Source organism: Bos indicus, chromosome 24 (genome assembly GCF_029378745.1).
Source record: "Bos indicus isolate NIAB-ARS_2022 breed Sahiwal x Tharparkar chromosome 24, NIAB-ARS_B.indTharparkar_mat_pri_1.0, whole genome shotgun sequence".
Taxonomy (NCBI): domain Eukaryota; kingdom Metazoa; phylum Chordata; class Mammalia; order Artiodactyla; family Bovidae; genus Bos; species Bos indicus.
Window position 1 is genome coordinate 60,936,776 of NC_091783.1, and position 15,223 is coordinate 60,951,998.

Sequence of the window (15,223 nt, forward strand, 5' to 3'; positions counted from 1 at the left end):
TCCGGGAGTTGGTGATGGACAGGGAGGCCTGGCGTGCAGCGATTCATGGGGTCTCGAAGAGTCGGACATGACTGAGCAACTAAACTGAAGTGAACTGAACTATGTTTTAGGAACCAGAGATAATGTGTACAAAACAAAGTCCCTGCCTTAGTGGAAGTTGTACACGCTGAGTAGTACTATAAACAAAATCAAAATAGGGTAGAAGGATAGGAAGCAATGATGACAGGTAGGGACAGGGGAAATGTAGACAATTTTAGACAAACTTCCCTTGAATTTGAGCTTTAATCTCTCCACAGTAGCATTAGGAAGGGCTTTTGAGGGGCTTGCTATGAATGAAAAAAAAGAATAGTTGATTACAAGAACCCCACAGGTCCAAAAAATTAAATATTTCTTTTCAAAGCCACTTAACAGAATCCAAAATTATCATATTACAAAGTGATGTAAATTTGGAAGGCTTTATTTTATAGAAAATGTATTATGAACTGAAATTGATATTTTTTAGATAAATACCTTTGTAATTGGTAATTCACTGAAATTTATGCTTGTCATTACTTAAAAATTGAACAGTCTTACTTTACAAAAAAGAAAAAAAGATAATATACTGAGTTGTAAGCCAGGATTCAGAAATTAGGACAAGTGAGGCTAGGCAGCCAAGGTCATGCATTTCAACCACCTGGTATCAACTTCTACAATAACAGAAGTAACTGTAGAAGGAAACACACTTGCTAATTTCTATGACAGAGGCAGAGGCATAGGTGCCCTGCTCTCTTTTTCATCATCACCCCTCCACCCAACATGAGATAGACAGTATCAGTGTAACAATTTCCAGAGACGTCTTTGTACCAGTTGACATGCTTACCTAACAAACGGTGCCCTAGAATTTCCATCTTCATCTAATTCATAAAGTTTATCTGCTCGCAGGCCATCAGCAACAAACAGCATTAGTCTTTTTGCTGGGGGAGGCAGGGGCGTAAACTGAGGAGTCATTCCATGAACCAAAGGAGAGGTAAAATAAATGTCGAAGATGGAGGCGAAGAACACGAAGTGTACGAGCAATCCCAAAGTGATGTACAGCAGCATATCCAGAGGAGCTAAGCCCCAAGACACACTGCAAAGAGGCAACAGAGTCAAAGCTGGGTAAGCCTCAGCGCAAACAAATATGTTTTCAGTTTATTTGATGACTAGAGCTGCCTGCCTCATTTTTCAGTCTCAAAAAACTTCTTAGTTTGGTGGACACTTCTTACTTCCTCCATCTTTCAATAAGCTTCATTGTTCTGCGGCTACTTGCCTTATCTACATAGGTAATCGTTTTCAAGTTGTGGGAAGAGGGCTTCCCTAGTGGCTCAAATGGTAAAGAATTAGCTGGCAATGTGGGAGACCTGGGTTCGATCCCTGGGTTGGGAAGATCCCCTGGAGATGTGGAATGGCAACCCACTCTAGTATTTTGGCCTGGAGAATTCTATGGACAGAGGAGCCTGGCGGGCTCTAGTCCGTGGGGTCATGAAGAGCTGGACACAACTGAGTGACTTAAAAAAAAAAAAAAGGAGAGAGAGAGTTCTTAACATAAGATCTACCCTCTTAAATTTTTATGTGTAAAATACAGTATTTCAAACTATAGGCACTGTTATACATCAGATCTCGACAACTTCCTCACTTTGCATAAGTGAGATTTTACAGCCCTTGAACAACCACTTTCATTCCCACCATCCACCCACCATGAGTTCGACTCTTAGATTATCTCAGACAGGGAGAGATGTGCACATTTGTCCTTCTGTGACCGACTTGTCTCACTGAGCGTTATATCCTCAACGCCATAACCATTACATTGGCCAAAGCTTGGTATTGTAATGTGTTTAATTTTGTCCAGTCTTTTAACTTATTGGGGTTTTAATTTACATTTCCCTGGTGATCAATAACGTTGAGCTACTTTACATGCATGTAATGGACATTTTAAAATCCTCTTTTATCCCCTTTTCATTTTTTTAACTGTGTTTTTCAAAGAGCAGCCAGTACTTATAAATTCTGAAAGTTCAATGAATTAACTTTTCTTTTGGCAATTGTATTTTGTGTCCCACCTAGGGAATTTTTGTAGATGACAACACTTTCTTTAGTACACTTTTAATATTTTTATTTTAAAACAATTTCAAGTTCAGAGAAAAGCTGCAATAATGGTACAAACATCCATACACCCCTTAGCCATATATCTCTAACATTATCATTTTCCTCTGGTCCTTGCCTCATCTCTTCAACTTACCCCTCTTGTGTGTGAGTGTGTGTGTGTGGAGGGGTATACTTCAGTGCTTATTTTCTGACAATAACGATACTCCCTTATGTACCTACGGTGGCTACCAACTTCAGTAAACTCAGCGTCAGTATTTTACCTAATCTACCATCTATACTCCAACTTTTTGAAGTGTCCCAGTACTTTTCTTCACAGCATTTTTATAGCTTTTCTGAGGCATAACTGGCCTATAGTAAGCTGTGTACATATTTAAAGTGTATAATAATCACAGGAGAGAACATACTCATAACCCTCAAAAGTTTCCCCATGCCCCTGTGGTTCATCCCTATATATTCCATTTTTAATGTTATTGTAAATGGCATTTTTTATTTCAGCTTCCCCTCATTAGTTTTTAAATTACCACTGATTTTTACATATTCACCTTGTATTCTGCAACACTGAAAAACTGTTTGTTATAGTAGTTTTTATGGAGATGCCTTTTGATTTTCCAAGGAGAAAAATTATGTCACCTGTGAATAAAGGACTTCTTCCTTATCAATCTATAGACTTTTTATTTACGACTCATGCTTGCACTGTCTAGGACTTTGAGTGTAACGTTGAACAGGCGTGGAAACAACAGAAATCCCTGCCTTGTTTCCAGTCCTACGGTGAAAGCCGTCAGTTTTTCAGGTTTTTTTCATAGACTCCTTTTGTTGCGTTAATGAAGTTCTCTTTTACTTTTACTATGCAGTTTTAAAGTTGTGAATGGAAAATGCTGGATTTTGTCAAGTGCTTTTGACAAAAGCAGACATGAGAGGGGAGGATCACGTGAGGTCCTCTCGCGAGAGAGGACCAAGGCCATCTGGATTTTCCCTTTTGGTCTCCCCTGGCGTGGGGTCTCCCCTGGCGTGGGGTCTCCCCTGGTGTGGGGGTCTCCCCTGGCGTGGGGTCTCCCCTGGTGTGGGGGTCTCCCCTGGCGTGGGGTCTCTCCTGGTGTGGGGTCTCCCCTGGCGTGGGGGTCTCCCCTGGCGTGGGGTCTCTCCTGGCGTGGGGTCTCCCCTGGCGTGAGGTCTCTCCTGGCGTGGGGTCTCTCCTGGTGTGGGGTCTCCCCTGGCGTGGGGTCTCTCCTGGTGTGGGGTCTCCTGGTGTGGGGTCTCTCCTGGTGTGAGGTCTCTCCTGGTGTGGGGTCTCTCCTGGTGTGGGGTCTCCTGGTGTGGGGTCTCCTAGTGTGGTGAACTACAGTGATGGAGTTTCAAATGTTAAACCAAGCTAGGGTTCCCAGAATAAACTGAACTTAATCATTAAGTATTATCCTTCCTCTATACTCTTGGATTTTATTTGCTAAAATATTTAGCATTTTAAATTAATATTTACTAGCGATATTAGACTATAAATTTTTTTTCTAATATCTTTCTCTGGTTTTGATGTCAGACAATGCAATGGGAAGTGTTATTACCTTCTATTTTTTGGCAGAGTTTGTGTAGAATTAGTACTATTTCTTCCTTTATTGCGTAACAGGATATCAATGGCTCAGAGTGTCCTTTGTTGCAAAGTTTTAACTATAAACTCAGTTTCTTCATATCCAGAGAGACACTAAGAGTATCCGCCACTTGCTGAGTGGGTTTGGTGGTTGTATCTTTGGTCCATTTGTCCATTTCATCCAAATTGTCACATTTATGATTCCAAACTGTCCATAATATTCTGTTCACTTGTTCTTTCTTCTATCCTTTAGCTCACAACTCTTCTATCAGGTATCATATTTAGTTACGCAAAGTAACTCACTTTTCAACTCATTTTAATTCATTTCAGTAAGATCTTAAACTCTATTTACAACTAAAGTACATATGGTATCTGCCTAGATGTAGAGAGGCTCCCATTGACCTAAACACTCCTCTCTACCATGGAAACCTGAGTACTCTCCTTATCATGTTCACTAATAAGGAAATATCTCTATCATTTCTCACTTTCTTTTGCATTTACAAATAACTCCCTGGACTTATGTTCTTTCTTTTCCCCACTATTGTTACACAACTTTTTTGTAAAAAGTATCAAACTGTCTGTGTTAAAGGATAATACAAATTTTCCTCTACCCTAAACCTTACTGAAGTAGTAAAACAAACATTTTATTTGAGAACTTTGACCCTGAAGCTGTAATAGCTAACATAAAAATCTAGCTCTCTTGTATAGTAACAGTGGGATCTTAGGTCCCTCCCGGGCACTTTCCAGCATCACTTCCTCAGGGACTACTCAGTCCAAATCAGAAGCTCAAACCTTTACTTCAGTTTATAATTATACAGCTATGACTCTGACTGTTTGTAGTAATGGCTGCCTCTATAACTTCATGCTGATTCCAGGAAAGCAAGACAGGCTTTCTCCAGTACTCAGCCCAGTCCTGGGCACTTAGTCAGGGCTATTAAATTACCTAGGATTATCACTTCATGGGAAATAGATGGGGAAACAGTGGAAACAGTGTCAGATTTTATCTTTTTGGGCTCCAAAATCACTGCAGATGGTGACTGCAGCCATGAAATTAAAAGACACCTACTCCTTGGAAGTAAAGTTATGACCAACGTAGATAGCATATTGAGAAGCAGAGACATAACTTTTCCAACAAAGGTCCATCTAGTCAAAGCTATGGTTTTTCCAGTGGTCATGTATGGATGTGAGAGTTGGACTGTGAAGAAAGCTGAGCACCGAAGAATTGATGCTTCTGAACTGTGGTGTTGGAGAAGACTCTTGAGAGTCCCTTGGACTGCAAGGAGATCCAACCAGTCCATTCTAAAGGAGATCAGCCCTGGGTGTTCTTTGGAAGGAATGATGCTAAAGCTCAAACTCCAATACTTTGGCCACCTCATGTGAAGAGTTGACTCATTGGAAAAGACTCTGATGCTGGGAGGGATTGGGGGCAGGAGGAGAAGGGGACAACAGAGGATGAGATGGCTGGATGGCATCACTGACTCGATGGACATGAGTCTGAGTAAACTCCGGGAGTTGGTGATGGACAGGGAGGCCTGGAGTGCTGCGATTCATGGGGTCGCGAAGAGTCGGACATGACTGAGCGACTGAACTGATACATAATATTTCAGTGATTCCAAAAATCATCCTTCACATAATACTTACATTATAGCTGCTGCTGCTGCTGCTAAGTCGTTTCAGTCGTGTCCAACTCTGTGCGACCCCATAGACGGCAGCCTACCAGGCTTAGCCATCCCTGGGATTCTCCAGGCAGGAACACTGGAGTGGGTTGCCATTTCCTTCTCCAATGCGTGAAAGTGAAGTCACTCAGTCCTGTCTGACTCTTAGCAACCCCATGGACTGTAGTCCACCAGGCTCCTCCATCCATGGGATTTTCCAGGCAAGAGTACTGGAGTGGGTTGCCATTGCCTAAGCACATATAATTAAGCACTATTATAATTTAAGTTTTCTCTTTTTTTTAATCACTTTTTATTCAGATTCAGTGAAAAGGAAAACTTTTTCATGGATGAATCATTTGGAAATCACCTAAACAAATTAATAACTACTAAAATTTTTAAAATACATGTAACCATGTATCAATAAAAGCCATTTAACTTATACCTCTGGGATGTTTACCACACATTGAAAAACAATGTCAAAAATTACAATATGTAAAAATGTATAAAAAATTAGATATTTATAAAACTTTACATCAATGAAAAACTTGCACTGAAAATATTACTTGTGGTTATTTTAAAAGTACTAAAACAAAAAAATAATTTTTTAATCAAGAAAACAATTGAGGTGCTTGGAAAAGAGCAATCTTTCATATTTTTATCACTATCATACAAGCATCAATGACTATCCAGATTATTCAGTGAAACACTGGCTGTAAAGACCTAGATTAATGCAAATTTTGGTAAGTAGAAAGAAAATTCCTCAACAATATTAATGGCAAATTATTATTAAATAGAAATCAGCAGTTGTTAATAATATCCTAGTATGCACTATTAATATTTCTTCAACATTTTTAATTGATAAGCAAATTTCTATGTGCTAGTGGAAGAGAAAAGTACTTACTGAGACGACTGGCCAGTTGATTTGTTAGGGGCTTGGAAAGGTCACACTGACAAGTCCATGATTACAGGATGTGAGGTAGAACCAGGAAATTACAGATGTGCCATAGGAAGCTGCTGATCAAGGAAGAACTTCTACATCCAACTTCTTACAGCTCTCTAAGGAAACATATTTTAAATCTATTTTCAATTTTCATTTTAGAAATCAGATCCTAAAGATATTCCCTTTGGGGCCTACCACCTTAACTGCTTTTTCTGGCTAACGCTAATAAATGACTGACATCAGGTCTGTTTTGCTTTACTTTTAAAAATCTGTCAAATATTTTCAATACACAGTTACTCCTGCTGCTGCTGCTCTTGCTAAGTCGCTTTAGTCGTGTCTGACTCTGTGCGACCCCATAGGCGGCAGCCCACCAGGCTCCCCCGTCCCTGGGATTCTCCAGGCAAGAACACTGGAGTGGGTTGCCATTTCCTTCTCCAATGCAGGAAAGTGAAAAGTGAAAGTGAAGTTGCTCAGTCGTGTCCAACTCTGTGTGACCCCATGGACTGCAGCCCACCAGGCTCCTCCGTCTGTGGGATCCTCCAGGCAAGAGTACTGGAGTGGGGTGCCATGGCCACACTAGTAGTATATTAATTGATACATGATTATAACATTTGTTGTGTACTAGGTACCAGATACTGTGACAAACACATTCCTAATTCTGTGTATCTCCTTGACAGAGGAGGCTGAGAGAAATCAAGTAACTTTTAAAAAGTCTCATGGCAAATAACTGGCAGGATGGGGATATGATATGACTGTCAAGCACAATCCTTGACAGGAAGATCCTAAATGTGGGGACTTTAAGTACAACAGATGTGTAAAATTCCCATTACACAGGCAGAAATATTGCATATAAATAACCCATTTCCAAACATGCCCTTTCCATGCCATTCCCTAATCCTTCCCATTTTTCATTCCAGAAATTGTTTCCATTCTCAATCTCTCTGGCAACTCAATTACAATAAAGATCAGCAATCCTTTTAGCTAAGGACTATGAAACCACAAGAATACACAGAAGAAGTGTACAAAAAAGAGCTTCACGACCCAGATAATCATGAGGCTGTGATCACTCACCTAGAGTCAGACATCCTGGAATGTGAAGTCAAGTGGGCCTCAGAAAGCATAACTACGAACAAAGCTAGTGGAGGATGGAATTCCAGTGCAGCTATTTCAAATCCTAAAAGATGATGCTGTGAAAGTGCTGCACTCAGTATGCCAGCAAATTTGGAAAACTCAGCAGTGGCCACAGGACTGGAAAAGGTCAGTTTTCATTCCAATCCCAAAGAAAGGCAATGCCAAAGAATGCTCAAAGTACTGCACAATTGCACTCATCTCACATGCTAGTAAAGTAATGCTCAAAATTCTCCAAGCCAGGCTTCAACAATACATGAACTGTGAACTTCCAGATGTTCAAGCTGGATTTAGAAAAGGCCGAGGAACCAGAGATCAAATTGCCAACATCTGCTGGATCATCGAAAAAGCAAGAGAGTTCCAGAAAAAAACATCTACTTCTGCTTTACTGACTATGCCAAAGCCTTTGCCTGTGTGGATCACAATAAACTGTGGAAAATTCTGAAAGAGACGGGAATACCAGACCACCTGATCTGCCTCTTGAGAAACCTATACACAGGTCAGGAAGCAACACTTAGAACTGGACATGGAACAACAGACTGGTTCCAAATAGGAAAAGGAGTACGTCAAGGCTGTATGTTGTCACCCTACTTATTTAACTTCTATGCAGAGTACATCATGAGAAATGCTGGGCTGGAAGAAGCACAAGCTGGAATCAAGATTGCCAGGAGAAATATCAATAACCTCAGATATGCAGATGACACCATCCTTATGGCAGAAAGTGAAGAGGAACTAAAAAGCCTGTTGATGAAGGTGAAAGAGGAGAGTGAAAAAGTTGGCTTAAAGCTCAACATTCAGAAAACTAAGATCATGGCATCTGGTCCCATCACTTCATGGCAAATAGATGGGGAAACAGTGGAAACAGTGTCAGACTTTATTTTGGGGGGCTTAAAAATCACTGCAGATGGTGATTGCAGCCATGAAATTAAAAGATGCTTACTCCTTGGAAGGAAAGTTATGACCAACCTAGACAGCATATTGAAGAGCCGAGATATTACTTTTTCAACAAAGGTCCATCTAGTCAAAGCTATGGTTTTTCCAGTGGTCATGTATGCATGTGAGAGTTGGACTGTGAAGAAAGCTGAGCACCAAAGAATTGATGCTTTTGAACTGTGGTGTTGGAGAAGACTCTTGAGAGTCCCCTGGATTGCAAGGACATCCAACCAGTCCATCTTAAAGGAGATCAGTCCTGGGTGTTCATTGGAAGGAATGTGCAAGCTGTGCATTAAATCACAAGTGCTTGCTGCGCTCCTAATAGTTTGTTACCGAAGTGGAGTGAAGTGAAGTGAAGTCGCTCAGTCGTGTCCGACTCTTTGCGACCCCATGGACTATAGCCTACCAGGCTCCTCCCTCCATGGGATTCTCTAGGCAAGAGTACTGGAGTGGGTTGCCATTTCCTTCTCCAAATTCGAGACTATCGGGATATTCCCAGATCCAAGCAGATCCCAACGTCCCCAATGCATTTTCTATTGGCTCTGTCCCTGTGCCGCACCCAGGCCCCTGGGGCCCGCAGGCACGAGGCTGGGAGGGCGAGGAAGAGGAAGCAAACCCCCTTCCGACCACCGGCCCTGCCCGGCACCGGCCACCCCTGCAGGGAAAACATCAGTACCCGGCAGCGCACACAGCAGGAGCGAAGGAAGAGGGGGCAGTGCACCCCGGCGAGCGCCAGTGTCGGGGCCCGGCGCCTGTCCCCACTTCTCCCGGACTCTACCTGGGCTTGAGCAGGTCAGGCCTGACCTCGGGAACGAGGCCTCGTCAGCGCGAAGGCGGGGCCCGGCTGCGAGTCAGAGCTCCCCTCTGGCTCAGAAGAGAAGGTTCCTAAGCCACCGTCACAACCGCCCCCCAACCACGAAAGGTCCCTGACACTTACCTGGCCAGAAGCTACTCTCGCGATAATTCTCGCGTCAGTCCTCCAATCCCCGCCCCCACCTTCTGCGACCAATCAAAAAGGAGTGAGGCAGGGCTTTGCCTTTGAGCTGGGCGCGGGGCCCCTCAGTCTCTGCTCACAAGCGTGGGGAGCAGGCGGGGCGGGGCGGGGCGGGGAGAGGGGCGGGTCACGCGCCATTTCTCGCGAGACCGGGGACCAGGAAGACGCCCGCAGAGCCGGGCTGCTGGTGCAGCTGCGGCTGAAGCTGTGGCTGCTGTTGCCGCTGCAGCCTGCGGACGATTCGCCTCCAAGCCTGCGCCTGGTCTCCAGGTGAGGAGACGGGACGTGGCAAGGCCGGGGCTGCAGAAGCGAGCGGCGACCGCTGAGGCTGAGCCGGGACTCAGGCCGCGGCCTGTCAGAGCCAGACAGGGAGGCGCCCACACTCCTGACAGTGTAAGATGGCGGCGATGGCGCCTGGAGGTGGCGGCGGCGGCGTGAACCCTTTCCTCAGCGATTCGGACGAGGACGAGGACGAGGTCTCGGCGACCGACGAGCGGCGGGCAGGACTTCGGCTGGGTGCCGGGGGCGGCCTAGACCCGGGCTCTGCGGACTCGCTGTCGCCCCAGGACCCCGTGGCCTTGGGGAGCAGTGCCAGAGCGGGGCTCCCCGGGGAGGCTGCGGCGGCGGCCCTAGGGGGCCCTGGGGAGACCCCGGCCCGCCTGTCAATTGATGCGATCGCGGCCCAGCTGCTGCGCGATCAGTACCTGCTGACCGCCTTGGAGCTGCACACCGAGCTGTTAGAGAGCGGCCGTGAGCTCCCTCGGCTGCGCGACTACTTCTCCAACCCTGGCAATTTCGAGAGGCAGAGCGGGACCCCCCCGGGGACGGGGGCGCCGGGGGTCCCCGGGGCAGCCGGCCTTGGAGGCGCAGGAGGTCGGGAGCCGAGTACGACGTCGGGTGGGGGACAGCTCAGTAAGTGAACGACGGCGCTGTCCCTCCGGCTGGGCTGTTGGGGTTGTGGGGGGTTATTGTGGGGAGGGGGTGCTTGTGGGCTGGTGCTGAGTACTGGGAGCGTTTCAGCTAGAGGGTTGGGGCGGGGGGCGGGCGGTGATCTTTTACAGTGGAGGCCAAAGGATCTGGCAGCGACTGTTCTCTCCCTGCCTGCCTACAGCCTTGCACCAGCACTATTGGTGACGATACCTATTAAACATCCAGAGTTTCTAGTTCACTGGCTACTACATGACCAGAAGACTCCCTTGCAACCTTGGTTTATCGCTTTAATCGTTTTTCCATTCTCTCCCATCTCCTGAATCGCCACTACCAGGAAACAGTGTTCCTTATGTTGTTGGCAGTAATTATTTGACTCCAAGTCAAGAGAGAAAAGAATAGGAAATGTTGTTGCTCTCTCCCCGAAGCCAGATCCACTTGAAGACCCTTTGTCTTTGGGTATTGTTGATTACTCAAAAGTTGCATCTTCTGCTGCATAAAATTTGTTCAGTTTAAATAAACTCAGTTTCATTCACTTTCGGTTCCTTAATTTCAATGGGTGTCCAGAATTATAGGAGTCTAAGGAGCAGAGTAGGCAGGTTCTCCCTGCAGTATTACCTCCTGGTCTCAGTACCTTGTAGGCTTTTTTCTCTTTGGAAGTTTAGGAATTAACTTTTCTGCCTCATTGTAATCATTGTTAACTGTGTAGAGAGGTCGTTTACCTCATTCATCATGTATTTATAAGTATTCATGTCTTTAAAACGTACTGCCAAGAATGCATATTGGAGTCCCAGTACCTATCCTTCTTAAGAGGCATCTTAGATTTTCCCTTACTAGTGGTATGAGGTTTTCAATGTGTTATGTGAGGCCAACTGAAATTTGCTCACACATGTTAAAATACATGATTTAAAATTGTAGCCGAACTGATGGTTTTTTGTCAGTACTTTTAAGTGGTGCTAGAGACTGAGATAGCCTAACTTCAGTTCAGTTCAGTCTCAGTCATGTCTGATTCTTTGTGACCCCATGGACAGCAGCCCGGCAGACCTCCCTGTCCATCACCAACTCCCGGAGCTTGCTCAAACTCGTGTCCATTGAGTTGGTGATGCCATCCAACCATCTCAGCCTCTGTCGTCCCCTTCTCCTCCCGCCTTCTATCTTTCCCAGCATCAAGGGCTTTTCTAATGAGTCAGTTCGTCCCATCAGGTGGCCAAAGTATTGCAGTTTCAGCTTCAACATCAGTCCTTCCAGTGAATATTCAGGACTGATTTCCTTTAGGATGGACTGGTTGGATCTGGTTGAGATGGACTCTCAAGAATCTTCTCCAACACCACAGTTGCCTAACTTAGATGTAACTTAGTTAGATGTAGTTAAACTGCAAAGAGTGCCATTTTCCATCAAGGTAAATCCAAAGCAGTCTTCTCTCTTGAGTATGGAGTTTTCTCAGCAGGTGTAACTTCCTTACTCAGTACTGTAGGATTATCTTCCTTTTCCTGAAACCGGTTTTTCTGTTGCTGACCTTTAAGACTATAAAATGTAACAAAAGAGCAGTGTAACAAAATTGTTAGACAGCTGGCTTTTGTTTGTTTGTTTTAAGGTTTTTGAAGTGTCTAATAATGATTTTCACCTGATAAGCTCTTAATACTTCCTCAAGACCCAGCTCAACTCTCATCTTTGTCAGTACTTCCCACGCTACCAAGGCTTCTTTTCACTGTACTACCTTCAAACCTCAACCATAGCCTTTAACTTTTTATTTTGATTTATTAACAGTATCATTTCTCTCCATTAGATAGTCAGCTTCTTGAGGGACATCTTTTTATTACTCACAGTTTGTATAGTCCCTGGCCTGTCGTTGAACATAACTGAATTGTATCTGCTATGTTTTTCTACTGTATAGATATAATGAAATAAGTTATTCCTTTATAACATTATTTTATTTAATTCAAAAGAATTTATTAATCTTTTCAGCCTATCTTATTGTGTGGAATCACTGTTTTTAGTGAAAATTTCTGTTAAAAACTTTTTTGCACAGAAACAGTTACATTTATAATTTAGGCTCTAAATATAGCTGTGTTTTAAAGTAAAAGTTGACTTGTAAATGCCTTTGCATTATACATTTTTATAGTTTCTTGAATAACTTTAGCCTTGTGATCACACGTCGGGATTTGGCTATAACCACACATTCGTGTGCGGCGGTGCTCTGCCATGGTTTACTTGGACCTGTTTGGGTATAACTCAGAAGCGCATTATTACATAATATATTTTCAAGTGAATACAAAACAGATGAGCAGTAGGGGAAAAAAAATCAGAGTTATCCATAATCCAACCAATAGTACTTGCCTTTTCCGTTTTTTCTATGCATATATGTTTAAAAGCAAAATATGGATTAAACTGTTTTTGTAGCTTTATTTGATAGGCTATAATTTTTACCATCAACTTTGAGGTAAAATTGCATACAATAAAATGTGCCCATTTGAAGTGTACAACGTGGTGAATTTTGGAAAACAAATTACTACTACAAATAAATGTCTGAGGACATTTTTATCATCCCCAGAACGCCTTCATTTTCATTTGCATTCTGTATCTCAAGCCCATCACTGACCATAGTAGAAAACAATTTTCCAACCTGGGCCTAGGCACTATTGGAATTCTGGGCCTGATAATTCTTTGTTGTGTTAGAGTCCTGTACATTCTAGAATGTTTAACAGTGTTGCTGGCCTCTGTGTCCACTGCATAACAGAAGCAACCACCCAGCCCCCATTCCCCAAGTTGTGACAGTCAAAAAATGTCACCAGCACCGTCCGAGGAAGGGGAGGGCAAAATTCCCCAAGTGAGAACCACTTCCTTAGATAAGTTTTGCCTGTTTAAAAATTTCATACAAATGCAGTTTGGAGCATATAGTCTTTTCTGTATGGCTTCCTTTCCTCAGTATAATGTTTTTGAAATTCATTCAAATAATGCTTTGATGTGTAATAGTAGTTCATTCCTTTTTTGGTTTTTCCATTCATCTGTTATTAGACATTTTTTTTCCCCCATTTTTGGCCTATATGAATAAAGCTGTCATGAACATGCTTGTATAAGTTTTACAGAGACATATGTTTTCATTTCTTTTGGATAATACCTAGGAATAGAATTGCTGGTTCATATAGTTAGTATACATTTAAATTTGTAAGAAGCTGTCAAACAGGTTTTCCAAAGTGTTTGTATCATTTAAAATTTCCATCACCAGTGTATGAAAGTTTCAATTTCTATACATCCCCCAAACCCTTGGTATTTTCAGGCTTTTTATTTAACTCATTCTAGGAGAAGGCAATGGCACCCCACTCTAGTACTCTTGCCTGGAAAACCCCAGGGACGGAGGAGCCTGGTAGGCTGCAGTCCTTGGGGTTGCTAAGTTGGACATGACTGAGCAACTTCACTTTCACTTTTCACTTTCATGCATTGGAGAAGGAAATGGCAACCCACTCCAGTGTTCTTGCCTGGAGAATCCCAGGGACGGGGGAGCCTGGTGGGCTGCAGTCCATGGGGTCGCACAGAGTCGGACACGACTGAAGCGACTTAGCAGCAGCAGCAGTGAGAGTATGGTGGTATTTCATTGTGGTTTTTATTTCTTGAGGACTAGTAATGCTGAGCTCCTTCTTTCAGCTTTTGGCCATTGTGGGGTGTCTCTACTGCTATTGCATATCTTTTGTGCAATGTCTGTTAACAGCTTTTTATTGAGTTGTAGTTGTTTTATATATTCTGAACCCAAGTCCTCCAGCAAATATGTGTTTTCCAAGTTTTTTCTCCTAGCATGATTTGCCTTTTCATTTTTTAACAATGTGTCTTGTGAACAAAAGATTTTCATTTCATTAAGTCCAGTTAATTGTGTTTTTCCCTTAATGATTCATGGTCTTTGTTTCCTAAATAAATATTTGCGTATCCTAAAGTTGCAAAAATTTTCTTGTGTATTTTCTTCTAGAAGTTTAATGGTTTCTCTTTCTAAATTTAGGCCTATGATGGCATCATAAAAAGAAGAAATATTTCTAAAATATTCCTCCTATAATTATGCAGATACTTATAGCACTAGCTTTAGTATAATTTAAATCCAAATGCATTGTATATCAAAATATTAATATACTTAAATGTCTTAATACAGTCAGAAAATAGATAAATGCTAAAATAAGTCTGTAAATCTATGGTTAGTACCATGTTTTGAAGATTTTGACTAAGATTCGGATCATACAAATTATATTTTAGAAACTCTGAGGATGAATCTTTCTTTAGGACCAGACTACTGCTGGTTATAAGGGTCCTCTGTATTCAGTTCTACCATGTTAATTGTTGCTAGTTGGATTATTACTTTATAATACTCAATGAATACTTTTTGGTTGATTGTAAACAGTATAAACATTGATAGTGTGGATTATCTAAAACATTAAATTATTTTTGTTTTTATGTATTTTTGATTAATGTGTGTCTGATCTGAAAATTCATAAAACTTCAGAGTAATAAATGTATAGTCAACAGTGGTTTTCTTTGTTTAAAGATTTCTAAAAGGCTCACCTGGTGGCTCAGATGGTTAAGAATCCAACTGCAGTGCAGGAGACCTGGGTTTGATCCCTGGGTTGGGAAGATCCCCTGGAGGAGAACACGGCAACCCACTCCAGTATTTTTGCCTGGAGAATCCCCATGGACAGAGGAGCCTGGTGGCTACAGTTAATGAGGTCGCAGAGAGACAGGACTGAGCAACTAAGCACACACAAAAGCAGTTTAATTTTGTAAGATTTACTAAATTGTTTGCCCCAAAGTCTGTATTATCTGACCTAGATAATAGTATAGTGGTAATTCTAAAATACAAGAAGTCTTCATACTATCTTTTTTCTTGCCTAAAAGAGTAAGTCAAATGTATAAAACATATAAAAGAACTATAGCTTTTTAAATTTGATGTTTTCAGTGGAAGAATTTAA

The 15,223-nt window shown here is 42.6% G+C and overlaps 2 protein-coding genes across 13 annotated transcripts in view; one reads left to right on the plus strand and one right to left on the minus strand.

The window, feature by feature from the left end:
- The window catches only part of PIGN (phosphatidylinositol glycan anchor biosynthesis class N), a 105,114-nt gene extending 95,695 nt beyond the window's left edge, over positions 1-9,419 (minus strand). For 4 of the 5 annotated variants that reach the window (XM_019986837.2, XM_019986835.2, XM_070779140.1 and 1 more), the window contains exons 1-3: positions 9,135-9,286; positions 6,257-6,411; positions 860-1,108 (exon numbers count right to left, since the gene is read on the minus strand). In XM_019986837.2, the coding sequence (XP_019842396.2) occupies positions 860-1,080 (221 nt within the window). In that variant the 5' untranslated portion in view covers positions 1,081-1,108; positions 6,257-6,411; positions 9,135-9,286. The other variant, XM_019986836.2, reaches the window with a different exon arrangement.
- Positions 9,420-9,498: 79 nt separating this feature from the next.
- Positions 9,499-15,223, plus strand: part of RELCH (RAB11 binding and LisH domain, coiled-coil and HEAT repeat containing) — a 114,129-nt gene continuing 108,404 nt past the window's right edge. For all 8 annotated transcript variants that reach the window (XR_011563877.1, XR_011563878.1, XM_019986736.2 and 5 more), the window contains exon 1: positions 9,499-10,262. Coding sequence is in view for 6 of the 8 variants with exons in the window: in XM_019986736.2 (XP_019842295.2) it covers positions 9,749-10,262 (514 nt within the window). In the remaining 2 variants the exon portion in view is untranslated. The remainder of the gene's footprint in view (positions 10,263-15,223) is intronic.